The sequence below is a fragment of the Drosophila eugracilis genome, unplaced genomic scaffold (assembly GCF_018153835.1).
Source record: "Drosophila eugracilis isolate 14026-0451.02 unplaced genomic scaffold, ASM1815383v1 contig_1897, whole genome shotgun sequence".
Classification (NCBI taxonomy): domain Eukaryota; kingdom Metazoa; phylum Arthropoda; class Insecta; order Diptera; family Drosophilidae; genus Drosophila; species Drosophila eugracilis.
In genome coordinates, this window is record NW_024572751.1 from 1,592,242 (window position 1) to 1,616,120 (window position 23,879).

The 23,879-nt window shown below is 42.4% G+C and overlaps 1 protein-coding gene across 13 annotated transcripts; it reads right to left on the minus strand.

Moving 5' to 3' along the window:
- Nucleotides 1-37: 37 nt before the first annotated feature.
- LOC108115332 (exocyst complex component 4) lies at nucleotides 38-23,296 on the minus strand. Of its 13 annotated transcripts, none has more exons than XM_041817751.1 (19): nucleotides 23,115-23,296; nucleotides 22,323-22,498; nucleotides 7,731-7,781; nucleotides 7,598-7,661; nucleotides 7,196-7,524; nucleotides 6,696-6,767; nucleotides 6,494-6,502; nucleotides 5,924-6,036; nucleotides 5,698-5,860; nucleotides 5,381-5,591; nucleotides 3,845-3,933; nucleotides 3,242-3,582; nucleotides 2,438-3,188; nucleotides 2,247-2,371; nucleotides 1,894-2,187; nucleotides 1,435-1,836; nucleotides 777-1,380; nucleotides 514-720; nucleotides 38-441 (listed from the first exon to the last, which is right to left on the minus strand). In XM_041817751.1, the coding sequence occupies exons 2-19, from the start codon at nucleotides 22,380-22,382 to the stop codon at nucleotides 265-267; spliced, it is 4,062 nt and encodes a 1,353-aa protein (XP_041673685.1). In that variant the 5' UTR covers nucleotides 22,383-22,498; nucleotides 23,115-23,296; the 3' UTR covers nucleotides 38-264. The 13 variants fall into 13 exon arrangements, with proteins under 13 accessions (XP_041673685.1, XP_041673682.1, XP_041673680.1 ...); XM_041817748.1 differs by lacking the exon at nucleotides 6,494-6,502 and adding an exon at nucleotides 6,299-6,304 and having other exon boundaries at nucleotides 22,296-22,498; XM_041817746.1 differs by having other exon boundaries at nucleotides 22,296-22,498.
- Between the last annotated feature and the right edge of the window lie 583 nt (nucleotides 23,297-23,879).

The following is a 23,879-nucleotide window of genomic DNA, read 5'->3' on the forward strand; positions in this document are numbered from 1 at the left end:
AATTTGAAGATAATTTTCCCGAATTAAAGTCAAGACATCGTTGTTAAATTTTCATTTATTGTGTATACGCCATTAAAGTACCGTTAATGAACTTTAGAATATGTATCTGTATAAACGTCTACATCGCAACACCAAGTGCTCGCCAAACATGTTCAGAACATTCATAATCATTTTGAGCTTAATACTAACACACATTTTGCACTTACACCTAATGCCCAAATGAATGGATATTAAAATTGGTTTCTCAGCTGGATACAACGATTATTACACAACAACACCTTTTGAAGGCTTCGCGCCTAGAATGTCTGATAGCTTTTGCTGATAGGAAGCCAAGAGATTGGCGTCAGTTATACCAAAGGACTTGCACGACAATTGCAGGGCGTTAAGCAACTGCATTTCAGAGAACTGAGTGCCCCGTTCCAGCAACACATTGAGTATTTCCTGTAGGTGAACAAGCAATTATGTAGTGACTCAGACTATGAAATAAAGGTTACAAAATTAATTAATACTTACATCTGGTTCCATGCATAAAAGCTCATAAAACTGCTTGGCCTGATCTAAAGCCACTTCCCTAGAGGCAGTTATGTTACTCAGAGTCTGCTGCAAGGCGATTGAGTTCCTGCACATGCGTTGGACAGTTATTTGATCGATATGCTCCAGATAGTTGGAGGCTTGGATAAGTATGCGCGACGCCAAGTGTGCAAGTCCCTCAAAAATGTACTAAACAAACATATAAAGTTAAGGCTAAGTGAAATCAAGAGAAAGGCGAATATTACCCTAGTTTTTCTTGGATGCAGAGTCGCACTGAACGCCTCATCCATTTCAGAGAGCCGTTTGGTGAGTACTTGCACTTGACGATCAGGCTCTAAGATGTCATCCTTGGAACCCACATAGCTGTTGGCCCTGACACTGGACTTCGAACGCAAATAATGGAAGCACTGAACGCGGACCTCGAGATGGAGAACCAATAGACAGGTATTTGCCAGCTCATCGAACTCCAAAGCCAGGTTAGTCATCACTTTGATCGTGCCATCCTTTACTGCGATGTCGGCATTGCACTCAGCAGATGCAGCGTTTAGTCCATTAACCAACGGGCGGCGCAAATCATTTGCAAACTCTGAGACGCGGCACGAAAACCACTCCATGCTCTCCTGCAGTATGGCCAGCTCCTTAAGCACACTGATCTCGACCAGAATCTCTTGCTGGGTGATTCCACCTTCGCCCAAGTTACTTGTAAGCATCTCAGCCTCTCGGATGTTGCGCTGCTGCACCTGCAACGGACTTTCCTCCTCAGAAGGCTCAAAACTTCCACGATGAAGCTTCCGGTTATGACGTGACTTCTGACTAGAGGTCTTCAAGTCCGTCCAGTTCGGGAGCGTTCTAAGCGATAATCAATAACTAATATAGATTTATTGATAATATTTATATACTTACTTTAAAAATCTGCTTATGTCTTCATCCTTAAGCCAGGCTACACTGTAAATTCTTTTATCTTCTGAATCTGGTTGCACGATTCCACGGTAGGCAGCCTGGCAGATTTCCCGATAGGCCTTCAGAAGAGCACACACCATTTTAAGCAGGTCTTCAGAGTAGCAGGGCAGGTCTTGGATGAGGTTCTTAGTCTCCATTAACCTCCTTTCGACCATCACTGTGGACTGCAACAAGGGTCTGTTCAGGTGGAGGGCCTTGATCTCCTCAGGACTAATAATAGTTCGCCATGCGTCTTGATTCTTCGAAAGCGACTCGATGGTCAGCTGCAGGTTACGGTTGTGGCCCTTGGAAAGGAATGTGTCCTTAATATAGTTGTCTAAAAAGTCATGCAGACTGCAGGGTTGCCTGGAAGTACGAGAAAATATAAAAACATTGAACCAGTCATTTAGACAATTATCTCACCCTGGCTTGCACTTCATAAAGTTCTCTATCTCCTTGATATATCCCATTAGAGGTAGGTACACTTTGGTTATGATATTTTGATCGGGAGTACAAATCAGTAATTTCTCCCGCTGCTTCTTCTCGTGAGGGAAAAGACCACTAGTTGAGCCTTTGCCACTTCCTCCGAGCTGGGCGCCCAGATTATCGTCCACGGAGGCATCTGAGGCATTGCGACGATGCTCCTTAAAGGAGTCACTATTGTTGCAGCTGCCAACATGCGAGGACTTGTCGAACTTGAACATTGAGCGTTTGGTGCTAATAAGTTGAAATATAAGTAGAAGTATTAAGTACAAAATGGTTTACTATTCGCTTACCTTGGCACCTTTCGCCTTAGGAAATAGGAATTTATGTTGCTAGTGGGCTCTGAAAAACCCGTCTGGGCACATTCGTCTGAGGCAGCGTTCTGTATATCCAGGTAGTCAGTGAGCAGCAGTTGCAACTAAAATGAAAAGGTGTATTCCAATTAAAAATGAATGTTGATAGAGCTTATAATCCCCCTACTAACCACTGACTGGGCCTGGGCCCAGAAGTCCGTCAGGTCGTACGGTTGGGGACCAACTACAGAGTACTTTTGGCCGACTGACAAATAGTTCTTTAGCAATAAGGTATGCGTTTTGGCGATGGCCTTGAACTGCTTAAATATGATCTCCAGTAGTGTAAGGAGCGGATTGGTCTCTGCAGTTGTTCCACTCATAGACAACTGATGCGTTGTATGCCGGACAACATTGAGCAACTCCGTTTGGATTTGAACGCGCAGCGTTTCTAGGGAGTCTGGAACCTTGTGCAGCATTCCGAACGACTCCACTATGATGGCAACGAAGTAGCTCATGCTCAGCTCCGGGTAAATAAGATCCGCGTCTTCAATAACCTCGGTCTTATCCAAATCGAAGCTCTGTGCCATTTCTGCCAGAGCTTTGCGTACTCGAGCATTGGCCTCGATGCGATCCGTAGATCGGCGTGCTCCTATTCCTCGAGTAAAACTGGAATTCAACCGACTGGAGTTGCTGCGTTGAAACGAGGAGAGTGCCTCGTTCGCTGAGTTGGTATACACTTGGGTGACCAGTTCCTCATGCAGCCTCTGATATAGTTGCTGACGACGGGCTTGTAAGTCGGTCCGCAGATCAGACAAGCCCTCTACGGCCTGGAGCGGCCCATTGAGGGTAGCAAGGGCATCGGTCAAGGCCTTGCTGGCATGCAGATACTGGCGCTTGGCGGTATAGGCCACCACCCGCTGAGGCACTTTGCGCAGCTCCTGACTGGAAAAAAATGGAGTTGATGCGGGCTGGATGAACTTCAAAGTTGGACTTACATTTGCTCCAACATCTCCAGCACGTATTTGTGCTGAACTGCATCCGTCCACATTTTTCGGAGCTCATCGCGCCGGCATTGGAGCAGCCTTTTGCAGACTCCGAGGTTCTCCTTGACAGCATGGATCCGTTCCCGACTGGCCGTCACTTCCGAGGACACCTGGCTGAACAGGGGCAGCACCTGGGTAAGCTGCTGGTCATGTCGAGACACTAGCTCGTTTAATCGCAGATCAGAGCGCTTAAACTCCTGCTCTATTTTCTGCTTTTCCTTTTGACGCTCCTCGGTGGTCTCACTGAATCCCAGAGACTTGATGACGTTGACCAGAAAGCCACATCCTGCGGACTACAAAAAATGTCCAACAACCATTACTCACTTTTAATCTAAGAAAAACAATATCGCCTCACAAAAAGAGGGCGTATGGCACCAACAACAACATCCAGATGGTGTCGTCATCAACTTTGGACCCGCAGCGCAAGCTGCACCTAAGAACCTATTTTTTAGCGAACAAAACACAATAAGGCGAGGTTTCCAGGTGGGTTTATTGGTTGAGAAGACTAAGCTGCGAGGGAAATACCATTTTCAGAGATGGCTTGAAGAAATTTACCTCATCCTTGCCGTACTTCACTCCCCTTGGAGGCTTCGTAGGCGGGGGGGCGTCCATGTAGACGCTGTTGAACGCGAAGAAGTGCTTAGCTGGTAAATACGCGACGGGGTGGAAATGAGGCACAGGTTAGCTAAGTATCAACATTATATTTCAACAATTGCTTTAAAATTTGTTGTTAAAAAGCACTAAGCACCAGAGTGACCGTACGTGGAGGCGTTAAAAATACTTAAGCTATTGGACTGCAAAACTATCGATAACAAGCACGTAGAGATGGAACTGTTCTATTTCCGATAAATTGATTTTTTTCCGCTTATCTTTTAAGTTCAAATTTGTTCGGCAAGCTGTATTCAATTCTTGATTTTCATTGAATGGAAATGATTTGGAATTAAATATAACTTTATATTAGTTATGCCATATATAGTTTCTATTAAATTATTAAATGCAAATAAAAAAATATATAAATGTGGTAGGATTTCATATTGTTTTTTGAACATCTTTGAATACATTTTTGTTGAATTTTAATTATTGATTAATTCCTTTAAAACAGTAATTACGATAAGTTTTAAGTCAGTCAAAACGACGCCAGCTAATTTAAAACCCGAATAAAGCTTCCAAAAGTACATTTTCTTTTTTAACTTTATTGTGTAACGGTGTAGTTGTATCTACTTATCTGAGTGCTTGGTCGACTTAATTGTCTTCACTAAATGTTAAGCTGAAGCCAATGCGATAAAACAATTGTAATACTTGCTTCAAAAACGCATGACACCTACGTTGCAATAAAATATTCTTTGGTTTTCGAATTGCTTATGCTTTGATTGTGTACACATAAAATTATGTAATCCGTGTGCCTTTGGTACACATACTTTTAATAAGCATCTTTTGTAGTGGTGCTTTCGACTTACACTATTCAAACATTGTATATGATTTCTTCACTAAAATAGCAACATTTGAGACTGTTCACAAAAATTATAAAATTTGCGGGAAGAAGAGTAGATTGATTAGGGACTACATTTTGGTAGTTTTCGCATTAGTTTCTACGTGTTTAGGTACAGTTTACTATTCGGAGGTATTACATAGATTGCTTTTTTGTAGTACATGTTTAGCAGTTGTTCGAGTGGAAGATTTAGATATGAATGGTCTGCCTTGGTTTAAGTTTCACAGGTGGGATCCATGGGGTACATAAGACTAAACCTAAATACACAGTTTAAATACAGTATTCAGTTGCTCTCCTTCCATTCAAATAGTCAATGTGTTCTTGTGTTTGTTGCTCTTTTGCTTGTTGAAAACTTGAAGCGATTGCTAATTAAAATTTGGCTTAAAATTCCTGTGATTTGACTAAGAGTAAGCGGTTACATTTGGGTTGATTGTTTGGCTCTGGGATTACACAAATACAATTTGCTCAGACTAAAGGTATTTCACTAGTTTAAGTAATTTAAATACGCGATTATGCTTAATCTACCAACGCTGGATGTGTACTTCTGTAACTGAAGCCGTGGGGGTGGCATGGTCTGGATTACTCCTTCTTGGGCAACTCACTATTCATGATGCTGAGACGGCGGATGTTGGGCTTGTCGTAGTCCTCCATTGAAATGCCCCGCGACAAGCGCCTCGATCCGTTGGCCCCCTCGAAAGATCCTGAGCTAGCGGTGGAGAAGGCGCGCCCGCGATCCACTCCTGGCATCACCACTGACGTAAGGAGCCCTTGTCCCTTGCAGAACAGCAAAATGGATTGGGCCACCTTGCCGGGCTGGAGGTATTTCAAAATATGTAAAATTTAAATTAATTTATTTAACTTAAAAATAAAATATAACAAGTATTTGTAATCAATTTATTCAAGTTACAACAACACTTACAGCATCGGCGAGAACATCGCCAGCCCTCTCGATCTTCAGAATAGTGACCTTTTCCTTCTCCACATCGCGATGCAGTTTCTCGACCATTGAGGCATAGGGACTCAGCATGCCAGTGATTAAAATGACATCCACCTTGCATCCTTTGAGAGTGAGGTCCTTGCGACTGTGGATTAGGAAACGAAGATAACTCGAAAGTGTACCTCGAATACTTTGTCTGCAAACTTACTTCATAAATGCTTTGACGTAGAGACCGATATTCTTGCTGTTTAGGGATCGGTGGAGACGCTTCTGGTATTCGGCCACAATCTTGTCCTTGTCCGGATTCTCGCCCACGATTTGCTGTAAAGTTCGATGGTTCACCGGGTTTTTGTGAGCAGAGTCAGAGAGCAGAACATTGACGTGAGACAAAAATGCATTAAGGAAAAGCGATCTAAACTATTAACTACAAAAAGTACATTCGTGCAAAAATTACAAAAAGCAGAGACAACAAAATGACAAATGTGGGCTTGAGAAGACTATGGATATATTTTTTCGGTTTCCAATTTGGTTGCTTCTGTCCAATTGTTTGTCGGATGAATTGAAGGGAAAACTATGTACATACCCAGTTCTAGAAGAAAACAACGAGAAGTTCAACGAATAAATAAACAATCAAATTAAACATGCCTAGGAAGAACAAAGGGGACCTAAAACTATGAAGGGTTCGAATTTTAGCGAGCACTGCAGCACCGATTGAGCGAGGTTTGCGAAATGGTTTGGCTTAGGAAGAGACTTATTTAGAGACGTTTGATCTGTTTACCTCCATAACCTGAAAGCGCAGACGAACAGAGTTCGTATCGGTGGTTGGTTGTTAGGTTCAAACATAAAATAGAACAGAAGGTAAAGTGAGTACAACACTGAGATCAAACCAACGACAACACGCACTCCACGGCAAGGCCAATGGCACACTTTAGCTCGGCCAGGATGAGGCTCATCCTCCCCTCATGATTGTCACTACTTACATGTCCGAATTTGTGGTACATCAGAAAGCTCTCAGCCGACTGGGCCACTTCGTCGCTTTTCCAGCTAATAAACTGCAATGTTAGAGAGAAGGTGGATTAATTAGTGTTTTCCAATAACAAGTTCTATGTAACACAGATAAGTTATTTGGTGTCCACTGCGAAAATACATTTTAAAGTTAGACGAACCACACTGCGTATGTTTAATAGGGAAATTTTGAGTCATCACGAACAAGGAAGTTATTAAACACAATATTTAAAAGAAGTTAATTTGAAGTTCTAAAATATTTAGGTATTATAGATTCTTTCAATAGGGTTAAGCATTAACTAGCTTAAGCGTTCTTGAACTCTCATTAATTTGCCTGCTAGGGCTTGGGAATAGTTTGTTTGAATAGTAGTCTCAATTGCCTGGCTGACAAATTAAAGCGAGGACGAGAAAACAGCCGTAAGGAAGATGAAATATCCAGACACTTATTATAGAGACCTCTGCTTAGTCCACTCACCTTGTTCTTGAACGACTGCACTACGCTAGCGGCGCTGCCAGTGGCGTTGATCAGGATGAGGCCAAGTGCCCGGCTGGGATGGGCCAGGCCGAAGCGGGCCAGGACATTGGCACCAGCGCCCTCTCCCAGGCCAATCACGTATTTGACGTGCAGGTAGTCCAGCACGGTGACCAGGTCCTCGCCCAAGGCCTGAAGCGAGGGGAACGGGAAACTGTCGGCCAGGGCCTCGGCGTTGTCTGCGTGTCCCGGGACATCGACGTGGATGAAGCAGGAGCGCTCCTTGATCTCCGTCATGCAGGGGCTGCTTACGAACTCCTGAAAAGAATTGTCTGGGGGCGGGCTCAATTAGTCAACTGTGACTGGCCGAATGGCAATTAGTTCACCCGGGATCCGTCTACTTACGGTTGCAGCCCAAGTCGTGGACCGTGATAAATACGGCTCGCTTCTCCTGCTGCGACAGGTCGCCCTAAATCACGGTATAAACGAGAGGATAGCGTTAGGCCCTCGAAAAGGTCAAGACCCGGACCGTGCTCACCTGAACTATAACAGTCAGATCCCCGCATTTCTCAGTGCTTATATTGTATTTCTGCAAAGACGGTAATCAAAATATAAATTGAAGTGTGTGCTCGGAATGCTGTTATTTGTTAGGGCAGAACTTGAAAACTGGAAAACTTTGGCGAACGCAAAGTAAACGGTAAAATGATTTTCACGTTGCCATAAACACAAACTCAAGCGTGAAAAATGACGGGCATGAAATGACCAAAAAATGTGAATGTTTTCCTCTGCATTTGACTTTGTGAGCGCTTGCTTTTGGCAGGTCCTTGATGTCCTCCAAGCCACGTGTCCCTGGCCTTAGGAAGAGGATGCTGACTTGCCTTGTGTAATTTTTGAATTTGAATTTCTCGCCACGGCATGTTAAATATTTGTGTGCATTTAATATACCCATTCGTGCATTGGAATTCGGAATGGAAAATTCAAGTACATGCCTGAACGACGAGCATCCTTGAAACACACCAAACTGTTGAATGTTTGTGTTCTGCAACAAAGCAGAAGCTTACTTTCGACGCTCAAAGGTATTTTTGGCATTAAGAACTCCCTGGGGATTGTTTGAGGGAAATTTCTAAATTGAATTTTATGTGCGATTGGCCAAATCCGTTTTGATCCAGGAAGTTGCAAGTGGCTGGGTTAATTTTCAACAATTTTGTAAATATTTTTATAATCCCCAAGGCAGTATACTGTGAAAAGGGTCTTAGTTTGCATGGACATGATACATTTTGTCAAGTTTCACAACTTTTTGGTTTTCAATAAATAAATAAATTAAAGGGAAATTTTCTTATTTTGGTATTTGTTTAGCAATAATATTATATTTAACTTTTTGTAAACATAAACAAAATAATTTATCTTGCCGATTTCAATGTGACTTTATACGGTCTCTACAGTTTATGACTTCATGGCCTAAATTCGTGCGATGGCCAGGATATCGATTGAGGTAATTCAAGCTCCGGAGTCCGGAGAGGCACATTGTACGTTTCATTGGGAAAAGTGTATTGTGTTGGCCTATCAGTTTCAGGCAGTTCTTCTCCTTCTTCTTTGCCTAAGCCCATTTCGGAATTTATTAAAGCGTAAAGCAAATAAGCCTGCCAAGCTCCTCAAATTGAGACCGAAGCATCGGCAGCCTGTGAGGTCCTTTGTCAGCCATCCCGGGCATCCTTGGCCATCCTTGCCCCTATGACAGCCCTCGAATAACACACTCTCTTGTTCCCCACATGCAGCCATTGAACACTTATTGAAATTGAGTGAAACTATACAAGTGTCAAAAGACCAGCAGGGCCAAGAACCTCTTCTGGCCAAGAATTTGCCTAAGCCCTTTAATGTCTATTCGGCTAAACCTAAGAACCCCTACCCCACGCCCACTTGGGGGTTTTGTGTAAGCCCGTAAATAGATAAATAAACGGAACGGGTATTATGCAAATGCATTTGTTGAGTGCTCGCCGCAGCTTTGTTCGCTTGCCTCGTTTTGCGGAAGACGAAAGACGAAAGTCGCTCGGATTTACCTGCGGCATGGCAATAAAGTTTTGCATTCAAATTAAAAACATAAATATATCAGACAAATTGGCTGCTTATGTAACTGCGTTCTATGTGCCAGCAGCTGGGGCCAAATTGCATCGCCCAAGGCTTTTTGTTCATATAAAGCGCAGCCTGACTGCAGGATCAGCCAGATGCACTTTGGCTCGCAAATCCATTGACGACCAGCGATGATGGGAAAATTGCTGGGGATGATGTTGCGAAAGGGCAGACCGGAATAATGGCCGGGAAATCAACAAACAAGCAAACAGCGTGCTTGCCGTCACAAATCAATTGGCATTAATTGAGTGTGAGTGGGTTGGTTGGGTTGCGATGGGATTCTATCTGCCAAGGACAAGAGTCCACAGTGGGAAACATAAAAACATAAGAATACGAGTATATATATAAAAAGCAATAGTTGCAAATAATATTATAAATATATTTTAAGTTTGTTTAGATGTTACCCATGCAAGTTTTACCTTTTCTATATTTTGTAATATTACTATTATAATTTATTTATTTATTCAAAGAACCTTAAGCTAGACTGATTATTTTTTGACTGTGTAAATATACATCTAAGAGTGTTATCTTGGGGGCGTGGGATATTCATTTACTGACGAGTTCTGCTCGAAGAATGACTGCTATAAAGTGTTGACAATTGATGGTGACAGAAAGGGGATTGTGTGTCAAGACCTAGGAAATTACAGGGTTTCCTCAGTCGTTAGGAAAACTGCCTTTGGGCCAAGTGTGTCCATTCAGTGAACCTTTGTGCACCTGTCATCCCATCGGCATGATCAAATATAAACGCATATATGCCATGAAAATCGCTTATAAATAATGAAATTGCCAATAAATTGCACGCCCTCAAAAGCACTTTGTGGGTGAAAGTGGAAAGGGGGGTGATTGGGGGTGTGCGAGTATGTAGTGTGTGCCACCTGTGACGGACTGCCGGGCTGCTTGCCTGGCTGCACTTTACGACCTGCCGATGTTCATTCATCCACCTTTCCCCCGGCGGGAGTCCTTGCCTGTCGCCCTCGCTCACATCACAGATGATGGATGTCTTGCGGTTGGCTCAGCCACAAATTTTCACTGGCTAACAGTCGAATGCTTCTGAGCACGCTCAGGTACACTGAGGGAAAAGAGGGTAGTATAGAAATTGAAAACAACTTGCAATGATTGACCTTATAAAATGTCTCTTTAAACTAATGACATATAAAGTTTAATGGTTTTTCTGAAGAGGGGTTAGCTTTGGGTCTAGCTTTGGGGCATTTTCTTTCTATCAACTCAATTGTAAAGGAAATTGTTCACTCGTTTTTGCGTCACAGGAACTTTTTGGCCCCCAGTCAGTGTCAGCTGTCCGCTTGTTTGTGGCTCTTGCCATTGCCAGAGCCATCAGTCAATTAAAAAGTCATTTGGCTCAATCGTTTGATTTATGTTGGAGAGTCTAGCCCTGCCCTCCTACCGATTTCCAAGTTTTTCTACTTTCCACTTTAATTGACTTGCGATTGGGTCAATGTTTGCACTTCTTCTCGTACTTGCAGCCATGTGCCCGTCTACGTCGAGATACTTAATTGAGACACACGACTATATAGTCGTCACGTCTTTGACTCGATTTTCCTGTGACGGAAACACATGTGAAGAGCATTGATGGAAATTTACTTGAGGTGGAACAAGTTGGGGTCAGTGCCTCAATTGGCAACTGTCATCTGCCAGTTAATCAATTTGTGATTATGGAGGTAAGCAAACTTGCTTGTAAACTAGAATAAATTAATGTACATTTAGATGTGGTTTGGATGAGCAGAGATTATTTCAGAGATGGAATAAAAAAAGAGTAATAAATTTTGAAAAGTTCTGTCAAGTTCCTTTTAGAAACCCTGACAAATATTTTCCCCGTTGGTAAACAACCTCCTTGTTTGCCATCAACAAAATAGAGCAATACAATTTTTCGGTACACGAATTGCATTTTCATGTCCATAAAGTTTGGTTTTCATTTCGAGCATTTCTCCGGTATCTGTTTGATATCAGTGGCAGATGCAGATGCAGATATATGCGTCTGAATTTTGCTACAGTAGGGGCACGCTTGCATGTGTGTGTGTGTACCCAAAACGATGTCCTGAATGCCTGCAAAACATGCATAAAACTGTATCACTTGCTCTCCGCAGGATAACAAAAGGGGAGGTGGTTTTCGGAAGTGTAGGAGGGTGGTTGGATCGTTGGATGGTTGGATGGCTGAATGGGTGGAATCCACCCAAAGCTGAGGCATTGCCCCCAAGCCAAAGCTGAAAGTTGCAGCTTGCCATGATGTTGCTGCCGAGTGTGTTGCACGTGTCAACTCATTGACCTCCTTGCTGCTGTTCCGTGTTGCCATAGCTCTTGGCTCCTTCTGTGTTCTCGTCTCATATTTTTCCGATTCCGTTGACGTTGCCAGTTTTTCGAAGCTTTAACCCCTTCCGCCTTCGCTCTCTCTTCATGTCGGCTGACTGCGCTTTCCCTTTTCCCATTCAGACTCGATCCAACTTCCCGTGCCCCCTCTCAATCCCATTTGCCCCGATTTCCCTTTAATGTCGTAATCATGTGGCAGCGACCTAAGTGCCCATTACACACGGCAGCCTTGTTTCCATCATATCGCACACGATCCCATTCCAGGACATCCGTCCTGGCGTGAGAGTTTGCAGAAGTTGTCAGCCGGTCGGGTTGATTCTGCCGGATTGCTGATGGATTTCACAGTTGACGGCTTGATGGCTGCTGTACTGATATACTGATATGCCGTGTTTCGCCAATGATACGGGTTTTAAGCTTTATTCTGATGAAATTCCTAACTGCGTTTCTAATGGACTGGATTGATAATGGAAAAAGTTTGAAATAACATTTGAAATTAGCTTACTGAAAGTTAAGCTAGATGAATAAGCTTAATTAAAATATGTATATCACATGAGAGGATTAACCTGACTTTATAGCAGTTAACTTATATTCACTTTAATTTGAGTGCTCGCCCTTTAAAGACTCCAAGAGTTGACCTTACAGATCAGATACAGCTGCTGTTCTGAAAGCCACCAAAAATTGAAAACTAACTTTTGCGAATAATATTTTAAGCAAGAAACGAGTAAACTTCCTTTTTGAAAAGTTTTAGCCAAATTCAGATGGTTCTTTGTTCCGAAAATGGTTAAACAAAAACGAAAAGTTTGTGCAAATGGGACAGCTGAAACTTCGCACCTCAGACTCGTTTTCTATTCGGGCCAATTTTCTTTGTTCTTGTTTAATTACCCAACAGCTATACACCTCCGCAGCTATTTGCCGTTCCAGGTGGATATAGGTCAGCATTTATCTCAGCCCGTTCCTCGCCATCATCCATGCAGCTCATCAGCTTTGATGGGGACAAAAAAAATCGGTGCAAAACAAAGCCGGGCCCAAGTTGAGGGCTCTAGAGAGGCAAGTCTGCTGCAGAAGTGTTCGCCACTCGAACAGAAAGTTTATTTAACAAAGTGCTGGCCATTGAATCCTGGCTACATCCACCACCCCCACTCCCAATCCTCCCCAGTTTTTCCTTTCCGCTAATCAGCATTTCCCTTGCCGGACGCGCCTAACTCAATCGGCGGGATTTCTCCCTTGGCAACATTTATTGCATTCGTAATTTAAAGGCTCGTGACTGCCTTGACAAACAGATCCTGGCCGTGGCTGGGTTGTTTACGGGCGGACCGAAAGTTGTTTGTCCATCCGGCATGGCCACTTCATTTTGGCTAGAAAAGTATTCGAGTGTAAATGGATTTCGGGTCATAACCGCACTTGCACCGAAGCACTTTGGGGATCCCTCAAAGTCCCCATGCTGTGGATTTTATTCGTATTTGGTTAAGTGCTGTCATGTGTCGCCCATCCACGCCCTACTGGGAGTGTCCATAGACTCATAGGCTCATCCAATCGATGCCATTTCTCACTTTTTCCTACCATGTTCCTGACCAGCATGCGTAATGGTAATGCAGATTTAATTATCAGCTCTGGGCTCCGACTCTGCCATTCTTGTGACATTTTCCTGTTCGTTCTATTGACATCGCATTAATCTCAATTAATATTCCGAATGGCCAACGGCGGGCGATGCGGGCCCAAAATGTTTCAATTAGTAATTGTCGAATATGAATTTTGCACGTGCACTGTGCATGCCCCATAATTGACATGATATCTGAATTCCGAGCTGTGCATTGCACATTAAATCCTGCTAATGCACACAAAATCCTAATTGTTTCCATAGTAATTGTCGGTGGATATTGCAATCCTCTGTTCATAGAATTTGCATTTTAATAGGAACTAAATGCAGGATATGTTTAAATATTTATTCTGCTCTAAATTTCAGTTTCCATGAGTAGAAATTTTAAATATTGCAAAGGGACGCAGATATCTCATATTCGTAGTTCAAATCAATGTTTAAGAGTTAGCTTACCATTTAAAATTTTTAAGCTGATTTTGAAAAATAGTACTTTTATGATGTATCTGTCCTGATTCCATTACTTATAATAGCTTAAGCTAAGATTATTTCCTGGATTATGTATGAATAAACTTGCTAAAGTTGATCGTACAAAAAACTGCTGGGTTGGCCAACGATAATCACAAAATAAGATTATATAAATCAAGATCACACCTTCTATAGGGTCTTCATTTTTTTTTCATTTTTCAAAGAAAATGAAAATACAATCACTGTAAGTAGAATTTTTCTTTTGCCAGGAATTATCTAGGAGCATAAGTTTGACGTATACTTGATGTGATTTTCATGCCCCAACACTTGGCCAACAGGCTCGGGAAACCCATTACGAAGGCGGTGGAAGTCTCGACGCTTAATGCCGCGCAGCACATTAAAAGTGTTGGAAATTTATGGAAAACTTTTCAGGGAGAGAGTACAAAAGCTCAAGCCCCCGAGTGATGCGAAAAGTTGGGCAAACAAAATTCCAGCACACTTTTCTGGCGAACGGGACCGCATTGCAAGGGAAAATTTTTAATAGACACAAACAAATAGGGCGAGCATGTAGGCCGGTGCTAAAAGCCACCAATTAAATGTTGTTTAAGTTTGCGCCCGCAGCCGCAGGATTGGCAGCCGACGAGGTAACAGGGCGTATGCGCAACCTTACCTTGAAAACTTTGACACTCTGCCAATGGCACAGTTATTACGGCACCGAAGTGAAAATAGTGCCATCACAAACTGACTTTACAAGGCTCCTACGGCGGGCGCACGATTCCGGCAGGAGGAAACGGGGATTTCATTAAAAAAAACAATTCGAAATACAATTATATTAACGCATGTTCTTCGATGCCTTCGATGTCCGGCGGCAAAGTCAACAAGTTTTCCTCCAGCGGCCAAAGGACACCGAACAAAGAAAGTGGGAAATGCCAGATGCTCCGGCGAAAACAAACGTCGGGGATGAATAAACTTTGCTATTCTGGGAGGAACGGGAGGAGTTTTTCCAATGTGCGGGAACAAAACTTGCCGGAAAGGCTCCTTTGCTCTAGGAGTGAGCAAGTGTGGGCCAACACAAATTACGGGATGCTTCCTTCAAGGCGAAGGCGGCAAATGAAAACCCCGCGGGCTGCCTTTTTATTATTCAGCTGAACGCCGAGGAAAAATAAGAAAACCGTTGGAAATAAGTTGGGCTTGGGACTGCAGCAAATCATGTATAATGCATAGACCTATATGGACAGCCCTGCTCTCCATTATCCTTTTCCCTAATTAAATCCCATCGTATTCAGGCTCCGCCTGAAGGGATAAGCGAACCCAGCGAAAAAACGGAGAAACAAAGCCAGTCGACGTCGGGCAGAAATATATTTCGCAGTGGTTTATGCCGAGCAAAGCCCTTTAGTCAGCATATTTGAATTGGGATTGCAATCCAGGACGAGCAACGTGCATTTTGTGGTCGGGGTCGAAGGAGCGTAGCACACTTTGTGGCTGGATTTGATGAGCTCAGTCGGGGAAGGAAAATGGGTAAATCATGAGCCAGTTGAATGGTGCAGTCGGGAAGTGCAGAAATGCTGGCAACATAACTTCAGAGCCAGAGGTTCCACAGATTTTAATAATGGAAGTTCTGTTTCGGAATGTCTTGATAAGTCTAAGTATAAATATTATGTTTAGCTTAAGGATAAATCACATAAATTCATAAAGATTTAGAAATTTCAAAATTTAAGCGTGGTTCCTGATGAATTTCATAAATTGGAGTATAAAATGTTGGTAATATATGATAAGTTTAACGAAAAAGAGAAAAACAATTTCACAAATCATTTTTGGAACGCAAAAATTTGAAATTGAGTTCCAAAAAAAATGTCATAATTTGCTGGACCAACTTTCTACCATATAATTAGCAGCTTAATAAAGAGGAAAATAGAACGTAATTAGAGACGAACGAAGGCCATAATTTTGCCCATTTGAGCACCTACATTCGTTTTGGCCCGGTCTACGTAATTATTGTGGCCAGATGCGACCGCAAATGGCACGTAAAAAGAAACATCCAGGCTAATGGTTGAATCACCTCCACCTCCAACCAACCCCACCCCATCAACACCCACACATTGCCACAAAGAGTCGCACAAACAACCACATGCAGGACGACAATTATGCAATTTTTATGAGGCGCAAGTCAGAGAGTATGCTATGCCCTTTGAGCCCAGTTCACTGGGCATCACGGGCCAAGAAAATAAAAAGCAAATAGCTGCCAACTGCAAAAGGTAACCCCACGGCAGAGGGAGTTCGAGGTCACCATGGCCACCCGCATATGTTTCTCTATTCTCTATTCGAGCGTAGTTTAGCTTGGCTTAGCTTTTGGGTTCCAACTTGATTAATTGAAAGAAAAAAGGCTCTTTTTCGTGATAGAAAACCCAAAAGCCGAAGATCCAAGAATATACTCGATATTATTACTCAGGGGGCTTAAAAACGAAATACAAATGTGATAGTTTTATCATATTTGGGTTTAGTATGATCTCGAGCCATAAATGTTTTGTTACATTTCTTCCATCTATTAAAGTCACTTCTAGAACAACATTTTTCTCCTGCCTGCCTTTTTAATTCCAAGTTCCCTGCAAATGTTTATCCCGACAATTTTGAAAAATTAAACCACTCAGTCACTCGAGATGTTGACAGAAGCCATCGCACATGCAGCATAGGATATTACGTATACGCACAGAGAGAATTCTAGAAAAGCGCATTAACGCTCTCGACGGGGCAAATGTGACGCGGAACATAACGCCCTGAATCCGAAACCAGCCAAGATGCACTTGTCGAAAAAGCTGTCCGACTTCGGTGCAATCCTGACGGTAAGCTGTCGGAACTTACGCTTATCTTCTCGGGAGCAGCAGCGGCTGAAGATGAGCTGGCGCCATGTTTTGGGGTTCCCGGCTTCGACATGATTCGGTGGTTTCACTCGTTTGCTCGCTCCTAACTTGGCTTGGAGGAACTGCGGGACACACAAACGTGGCTCGAACGGGATTCTATTAGGCGCACAGCAGCACTTGGATGTGGAAATGGAGGCTGAACTCGAATTCGGAAGCGAATCGGGCGGGAACGCGTTTCTGGGATGCGCAATGTTCGAACGCCTGGCGACGACTGTAAAACTGGCTTATCATGGGGAAAAACCCTCGCATTGCCATCGCCGGCGTGAAAACCGAACTTTTCCGAAGTGAAACGAATCCACGCGAAATGGGTAGCAAAACAAAATGATGGAAAGTGAAATCGCCCTTCGCCCACTTTTTCACATTCTGGGACCATCTCTCTCGCTCTTGCAGGGATGCTGCTGTGGCAAAAGGAGGCAGTTGGGGGCGGGGCAAGTGTTGAAATGTTGCCGTAGGGCAGTTAGTTGGGAAGGTGTTGGTCGAAGCGTGGCCAGATGGTTGCCAGCAAACTACGCAATACAAAATACGAAATACAATGCAATTATTGTTCTTTATATAAAGCCATCCTAGAGTTCTCGTTGAGTGAATTAGGATTCCCGTACAATACTTGTTGGTTGATACAAACCTAAGATTTAGCGACACTGAAATATTTAGAAGGCTAGTAAAAGATTGCTCTTTTTAAAACATAACCTTTCGCGTAGCGAATATTTTAGAATAAAAAAATAATTTTCAAAACCGATATATTGTAATATAAATGTTGTTATTTAAATGTTTATCTTTTTCAGAAACTTGTTTCTCATCTGGCAACGCTTTCACTCGCCCACACATAAACACTCGAACGGACACTAACACTCGGGCACCTACAGCATCAGCAGAGTAAATTCCGTTGCCTACTTTTAAGCGCGCCGAGTTTTGGCGCCCACTCACGTACTGTACGTGTATTTCTCGACACGCGTGTGTATGTGTGCCCTCGCTTAGATGTGTGTGAATGTCTTGCGTGGGTTTATGTAAAAATCCTTTTTGTCTTACTTTGTTTTTGTGGGCATTGTTGAGCAGACTCTTCATTGTCGGCGGGACCTCGCATTCGCTTTCTCAGCCCTTTTTCGTTGTTGCTGTAAGCCTTTTTGGCCTTTTTGTTTTGATGTGCTAATTTGTCAGCGCGCGGGAAATGCGCATATCCGCTGCCTCACTTTTACTCCCACTCCCTTCCCATTCCCTCCCCCTTTCGAACGAAATGCGCATTAGAAATATGCGTGTCCTAGGTCAAGCCGGCTGTGGCCGTGGTTGTGGTTACCCTGCCGATGAGTCGAGGGTGTGGGCGTGGCACTTTGGTGGAACAATTTCTGATATGGACATGGAGGGCAGCAGGGCATGAATATTTATGGAAATCGAGAGCAGAGGTGACTCTGGCTATGATGATATGATGGATGGATTACCAACTGATTCTTTGCAATTGTGCTGACATCGACATCCCGCCTACACTATCAAAGATGCGCTGATGCCGCACGAAAATTCCGGATAAAGCCAAAGTAATTTAAAGTTAAATTGAAGTGCGGAAGGCAGGGGAGTGCGCAGGGTTAACTGTAAAATGCTGCAACCAATTATGGGAAGCCAAAAATAATGACGGAAACTGAAGCCCCAAGTCTTCAGCAATTAGAAATGTATAGGTAGGAAGTTATGAATTAAATGGTATCTGTTGATCAACTTATAAAAATACAATTTTTAATAACAAAAAATATTATTCATGCTAAAAATAATTAAATTGTAAAAAATTCAATCAAAAAGATTGGATTTTCTTATTAAAATGCAATACATTTTCAAAAAACAAATAATTCAGTAAATTCCATTGGCACCAATAAATTGCAAACTCTTGATGGGTGGCAAAAATTTAAAAGAGCTAAAAAACCCATAACGTATACGCAGCGTTGTACGCAGTGTTTTGCGTAATTCGTTGATCTCTTAGCGAATTTCATGCATTTCCCACAAGGCCATAAACGGATAATTGTCATTATTTTTTGTTTTAATTTCGACATGCGCTTTAATTAAACAAAAAGGGGGTGTTGATAAAAGAGCATAAAGCCAGCAGACAGACAAAGGAATTAAGCGAAAGGCGAGCGAAGGAACCGCACTGCATGCACATAAACAACGAGGCAGGAACAACACCATTGTCAGGCACAATTATCCAGGCAGGTGCTCAGAACCCACAACAAAACCCCGCAACAAAAACAATTACAACAACAGCGGCATCATGGGGATTTATTTGTGAGCGAGGAAAAGCGTTGGAACAGGAAAAGCGAATGGGTACAAGATACGCGTTACTTAAGCGGTTAGCTGATGTTGTAGGTGTGCCAGACAATGGGAAAAGTTCTCGCTCAGGTGAGTGGGTGGAAGGGGAGCTGTGGCTGCAATTGAAAGTCTGTAAGCCGATTGCCCAAGGCGGCAGCAGCAGAAAAACACAAGTTCAGTTGGGCCAAATGGGGGATATGGGTATATGGGTATCTGAGTATCTGGGGGGTTGTGAAAGCGCAAAAATCCTATTTATGTCAATTCGTAAAGTTAAGTGGGAAAAGAAAAACTCAACTTCAAGGTTTTCCCGAAACAGACGGAAGACAGCGGGAAATTCTCAAAAGATAAACAGCAAATTGTCAAGAGTGAGCGAAACGAGAAAGTAAAATTATATTTGGTAAACAAATCCAATCAATTTTGTGCGGCTTAACGTTGTAGCTACATGGAATACATAGCCGAGGACTACACATTTTTTAGATAAATAATTAACTTATCGACTCTTATTCACCAGACACTAAATAAAACATACAAACATTTTTATTTAACTTAATGGAAATATGTGTACTTTTCTTATCTAATATGAAATTTTTTAGCATATATGAAATAAAACCCATTATTTTCTCCTTAAACCCTTACCGAAAATATGTATATTTTATAAACACACCACGAGCTAAAAAGTTTATAAATGGAACTGTAAAGTTTTAAGTATTTTAAAGTACAACCCCGTGTTAAAGAGCTGCAACAGCTGAAACTGGCACACCAGCTACGATCCAGCGGGATTAAAGTGCTAGGACTCAAGGCAGAGGGAATCGTATGCAAACATTTACTCATGCCCAGGGCAGGAGCATCCTGTGCTCAGGAACAACCCGTACCAGCAGGATCGGGCAGGAACACTTAAGCCCAAATGGCAACACAAACACAGGTCCTGGCAAGGCCAACATCCGAAGGATGACAACGCCGACACTTGAGCAAATGCGTTCGCCCGTCTTCTTTGTCCCTCCCAAAGCCTCTTGCCACCTGCCACGCCCCTTTGTGTAATGCTCCGGCCACCAAGTGGCAGGCAATCTACGAGAGTTTCCACCCACCAGAATTCCTCCCGCACGATATATATGCGCTCGATATTTACGCATTTATTTATGCCGCTCTTTATTAGCTTTTTATCGTTCATTTATTTTGCTCGTTATGTTCGCGTCGTCGTAGTCGCGATTCCCCGCCCCCTCCTCGGATTATTTGCCCAGCTATTTTTGGATTCGCATTCACCAGCGGAACGATAAGAGGCCCACAAGTTCAAGTGAATGCCAAGCCAAATAGACCCACATGGGAGGGGAATATGTTAGGTCTTATAGGGACATCGATCATCCTCCAATGGGCGGGGATTCAAATGGAATGCAAATGAACCTCTTGGTCACCCAAATCCCCACGCTGATTGATAAGCGTCGTCATCATCCGAATCCTCTCGCCCAAATTGAAATGCAAAGTGTAACCAAAGCTGTTGTTAAGCAATTTCCCTCGCCTAACACCTGTTCCCCTACTCTCTTTGCCCCTCGTCCCTCTGTTAAGCGAATGTAACCCTCGGATGGCATCGGATTCATCCTGCCTTTATTCCGACCCGAAATTCAATTAACATTTTTAATTCCCACACTTTGCTCTATTTAAGAAAGGCCCGAAGGCTCCTTGGCTCCTTCTTGAAACATTTTCACGGGGAGAGAATATTATTAAGACAGCTTTATATTTAGCTACAACAACATTATCACAAGTGTTTTCTCCTTTAGTAACGAAGGTCTAATGCCTTTATTGCTTTCAAAAGAGACTTTGGGCAAGTAAGTTCAGTTAATCATAATTATTATGTTTAATGTAATCGCAAAGTAGGCAAATAGACATCTATAGAAGAGATAAATTTGTTTTAGACAATTACATTTTACAGCAACTTAGCAAAATCTCTTCTACTCAAACTCAAGCTAATGTCTAGAAAATGCTTTTGATGGGAGCGTACAAACTATGTATGTTCAGTATAAAGGTATCTTGGATTTCATACCTTTAAAGGGATAAACAAATCATGAACCCAGATGCCTTTACATGTGTAATAAAAAGTATAATATTTGTCTATCAACTCTTTGGAAAGAGCTCACAAATTTGTTCCCAGTACCCCGCCCGTTGTCGTAAATGAGTACATATCAATTATTTTGAAATGGATCGGCCGTTCAATGAACCCTGTTTTTTCGTATACTCATATGTATACCCTAGTCAGCCCACTTAATTAAAGCTTCAGCAAGGCACGACATGGAATGAATGTCTTTTCATTCTCCCATGTAACTCTTCTCCAACTTTCAATTACTTCCACTTTTCCCAACCGCTGACAAATTTGCTTGGGGCTATATTCTGCTGAAACTCCATTGTACGGCAATCCCACACAGATGCAGATGCACTTGCCCATAAACCTAGCCACAGCCACTGTCACAGCCAGAATGACCATGCAGTTTGGGAGGGCTATTTGCATTGGAACATTTATTTTTAGCTCGACAGCGGAAGAAATGCCGAACAATGACTCTTTTTGTGCCCTGCGGATGCAAATTTTTCGAAATTTTCGAGCAGCAACCAGAACTGATTTACGGTTGGAAACATGAAATCACATTCTTAAAAAAAGGAACAATTTAAATTTTCTTATCTTGAATTCTTTTAACTCTTATATCAAATATTTATGTCGGCACTCCCTAATTATAAATGTCCAGATAATATTTAAACATGCTTAAAAGTATTAATACTTTTAAAAAGGAATATTTAAAAAAAAAAAGCTTTTAGGTGATTCCAACGCAAAAGCAATATAGAAAACGGTTGACCCCAGTTACCGAAGCCTGTAATTGTTTAGGTCAGAAAGTGGCATTTTTCCTCCACTCCCAGAAACTTATACGTGTTAAAAGAGAGACCCCAAGAACCTCTTGTCACAAACACACGTCCACGCCCATAAGAGGCAATCAGTCTTGTGATAGGGGAACACTCGACGACCTTGATCTGAGCACAATTCGGACCCACTCATTAAGGCGATGTGTATAATGTACGAGTGTTTAAGATTAATTAAAGCAGTCGGTGCAGGCCCAACGGAATCAGTAGAGAACTGCGGACTGGGTGTCTGAACCTGCCACCTACGGCCATTTATACCTAATCAGAATGTGTGTATATATATTGATACTGCAGGGACTGTTGTTCGTCTGGTTGGGTGGGAATGTGTGAAATACATTAAACGCCTCGAGCCATAATTTACGAGCCGTGCCAACAAATGCTGGCCAAATAAATCTAAATTAGGGAGCAAGCAGGCCACATCAAGCAGCAAACAGCAAACAACAAACAAAATCGAAAATCGATCTCACGATCCGTGGTCACTTGATGCCGATACCTCGTAAATGGTATTCATAACTCTCACCCGCTCCACCAGGCTTTCGGCGCGGCGCGCGAAAGAGGCGCGTTTGTCGGCGATGGACATGGTTGGGTTAGGGATCTGCACCGAGAACTGGACTTGGAACTGGATCTGGGTTATCCGGATTGCTTCGATTTCTCGGGAACCGACGAGTCACAGGGGGCGGATATCACAAGTGAGCACTGCTGGAACGAAAAGAGGGGGAAATTTGAAATAAAATCTTATCTAAGGCACTCGATCGATATGGATTTGAGTTTGTAATATCTAAGCAAATATCACAAGGTACACTTGACGTTGTCTAAAACAAAGCATATGCAAATATACAGTAGTTATCACTTAAGAAGACAAAGACTCATCAGCATACTAAATTTTTCCAAGTCTGTTTTCCCACAAAATTTGTTTACAAGTCATTATATTTCTGTATATATCAATTGTTGTTCAACTGAATGCTTTTTATTTCTATTTTTATGGCCAAACATCTTGTTTATTGTTTATGTGGGATAATTTGTATGTGCCATGACAATATAATGTACATATCATATATCCCTTTATATCAGACACAAATGTACATATGTATATATACATATATAATTCTTGGTATCAGAGGCTGCCAACACGCGCCAAAATAAGCCCCTGACAAATCAGTTGTTTGAGGTCCCGGCCCCATAACATTGAAAATCTGCAGTATATTTTTAATATTTTTGGCGGACACACTGAAAGACAAGCAATAATCAACTTGGCGCTGAAATGCAATTAATTTCTATGCAAAACTTAGTTTTTGGTATTTTGGGACATTACCGTTAAACGCGAATCGAAATTAGAGCGGAACTTTTAACTTTGGAAACGAAACTGTCAGCTGCCAAGCTCGGCATAAGTATTCGCATGAAAATTATCAACAACTGGCATTAATGACGAGGCGGGGGAGGAACACTTTTCGAGCGGAAACGATCGAATGCGAGGAACGCGTCCAAATCGGAGGAATACCGCCGTAGAACTGATGACACATGCGGTTCGTACGCTCCACTTTTGTAGCGCGAGCATAAAGAGAGTCCCACTGAAAATAAGAATTTCATTATTTTATTTTTAAATTCCCGCTCGCCTCTCTTTCTCCATTGTTTTCCCTTTTCTTAGCGAATTGATTTATGGATTTAAGTGCAACAGGTGCCACTCATAGGCAGTCGCTGGGAAATGCGTCGAAAGACCACCGGACACACCCTCTATCCTCATTCTTGAACTGATTGGAGCACAAAGCTGGATGCAATTTGCATAATGATATCAAGAAGCACTGTGCACTAAATTAGGCCAATTTCGGTTTGACGTACTAGAAATCACTCGCTGACGAAGTCTGGTATTTATACAAACTGCAGATCTAATTTATCAACAGTGTCCATAAATAGCTATTGCAATAACGGCAAACCTATAAATTTGTTAGAACTTCAAAGTTATCATAGTAAGTACGAGCTACCTGCATGCAATCGAGCAATCCACATATATATACACATATATGTAATTGCAAACATCACTGAGGACAGTAGTACTCATAGTGTAGAATTCCCGACTATA

Coding starts and splice junctions, on each gene's coding strand:
- LOC108115332 (XM_041817746.1), bottom strand. CDS start 22,382: ATGTCCATCGCCGACAAACGCGCCTCTTTCGCGCGCCGCGCCGAAAGC. Junction 6,768..7,195: donor TGCAGTCGTTCAAGAACAAG/GTGAGTGGACTA, acceptor CTAACATTGCAG/TTTATTAGCTGGAAAAGCGA. Junction 3,934..5,380: donor CCGTCTCAGCATCATGAATA/GTGAGTTGCCCA, acceptor CGTATTTACCAG/CTAAGCACTTCTTCGCGTTC.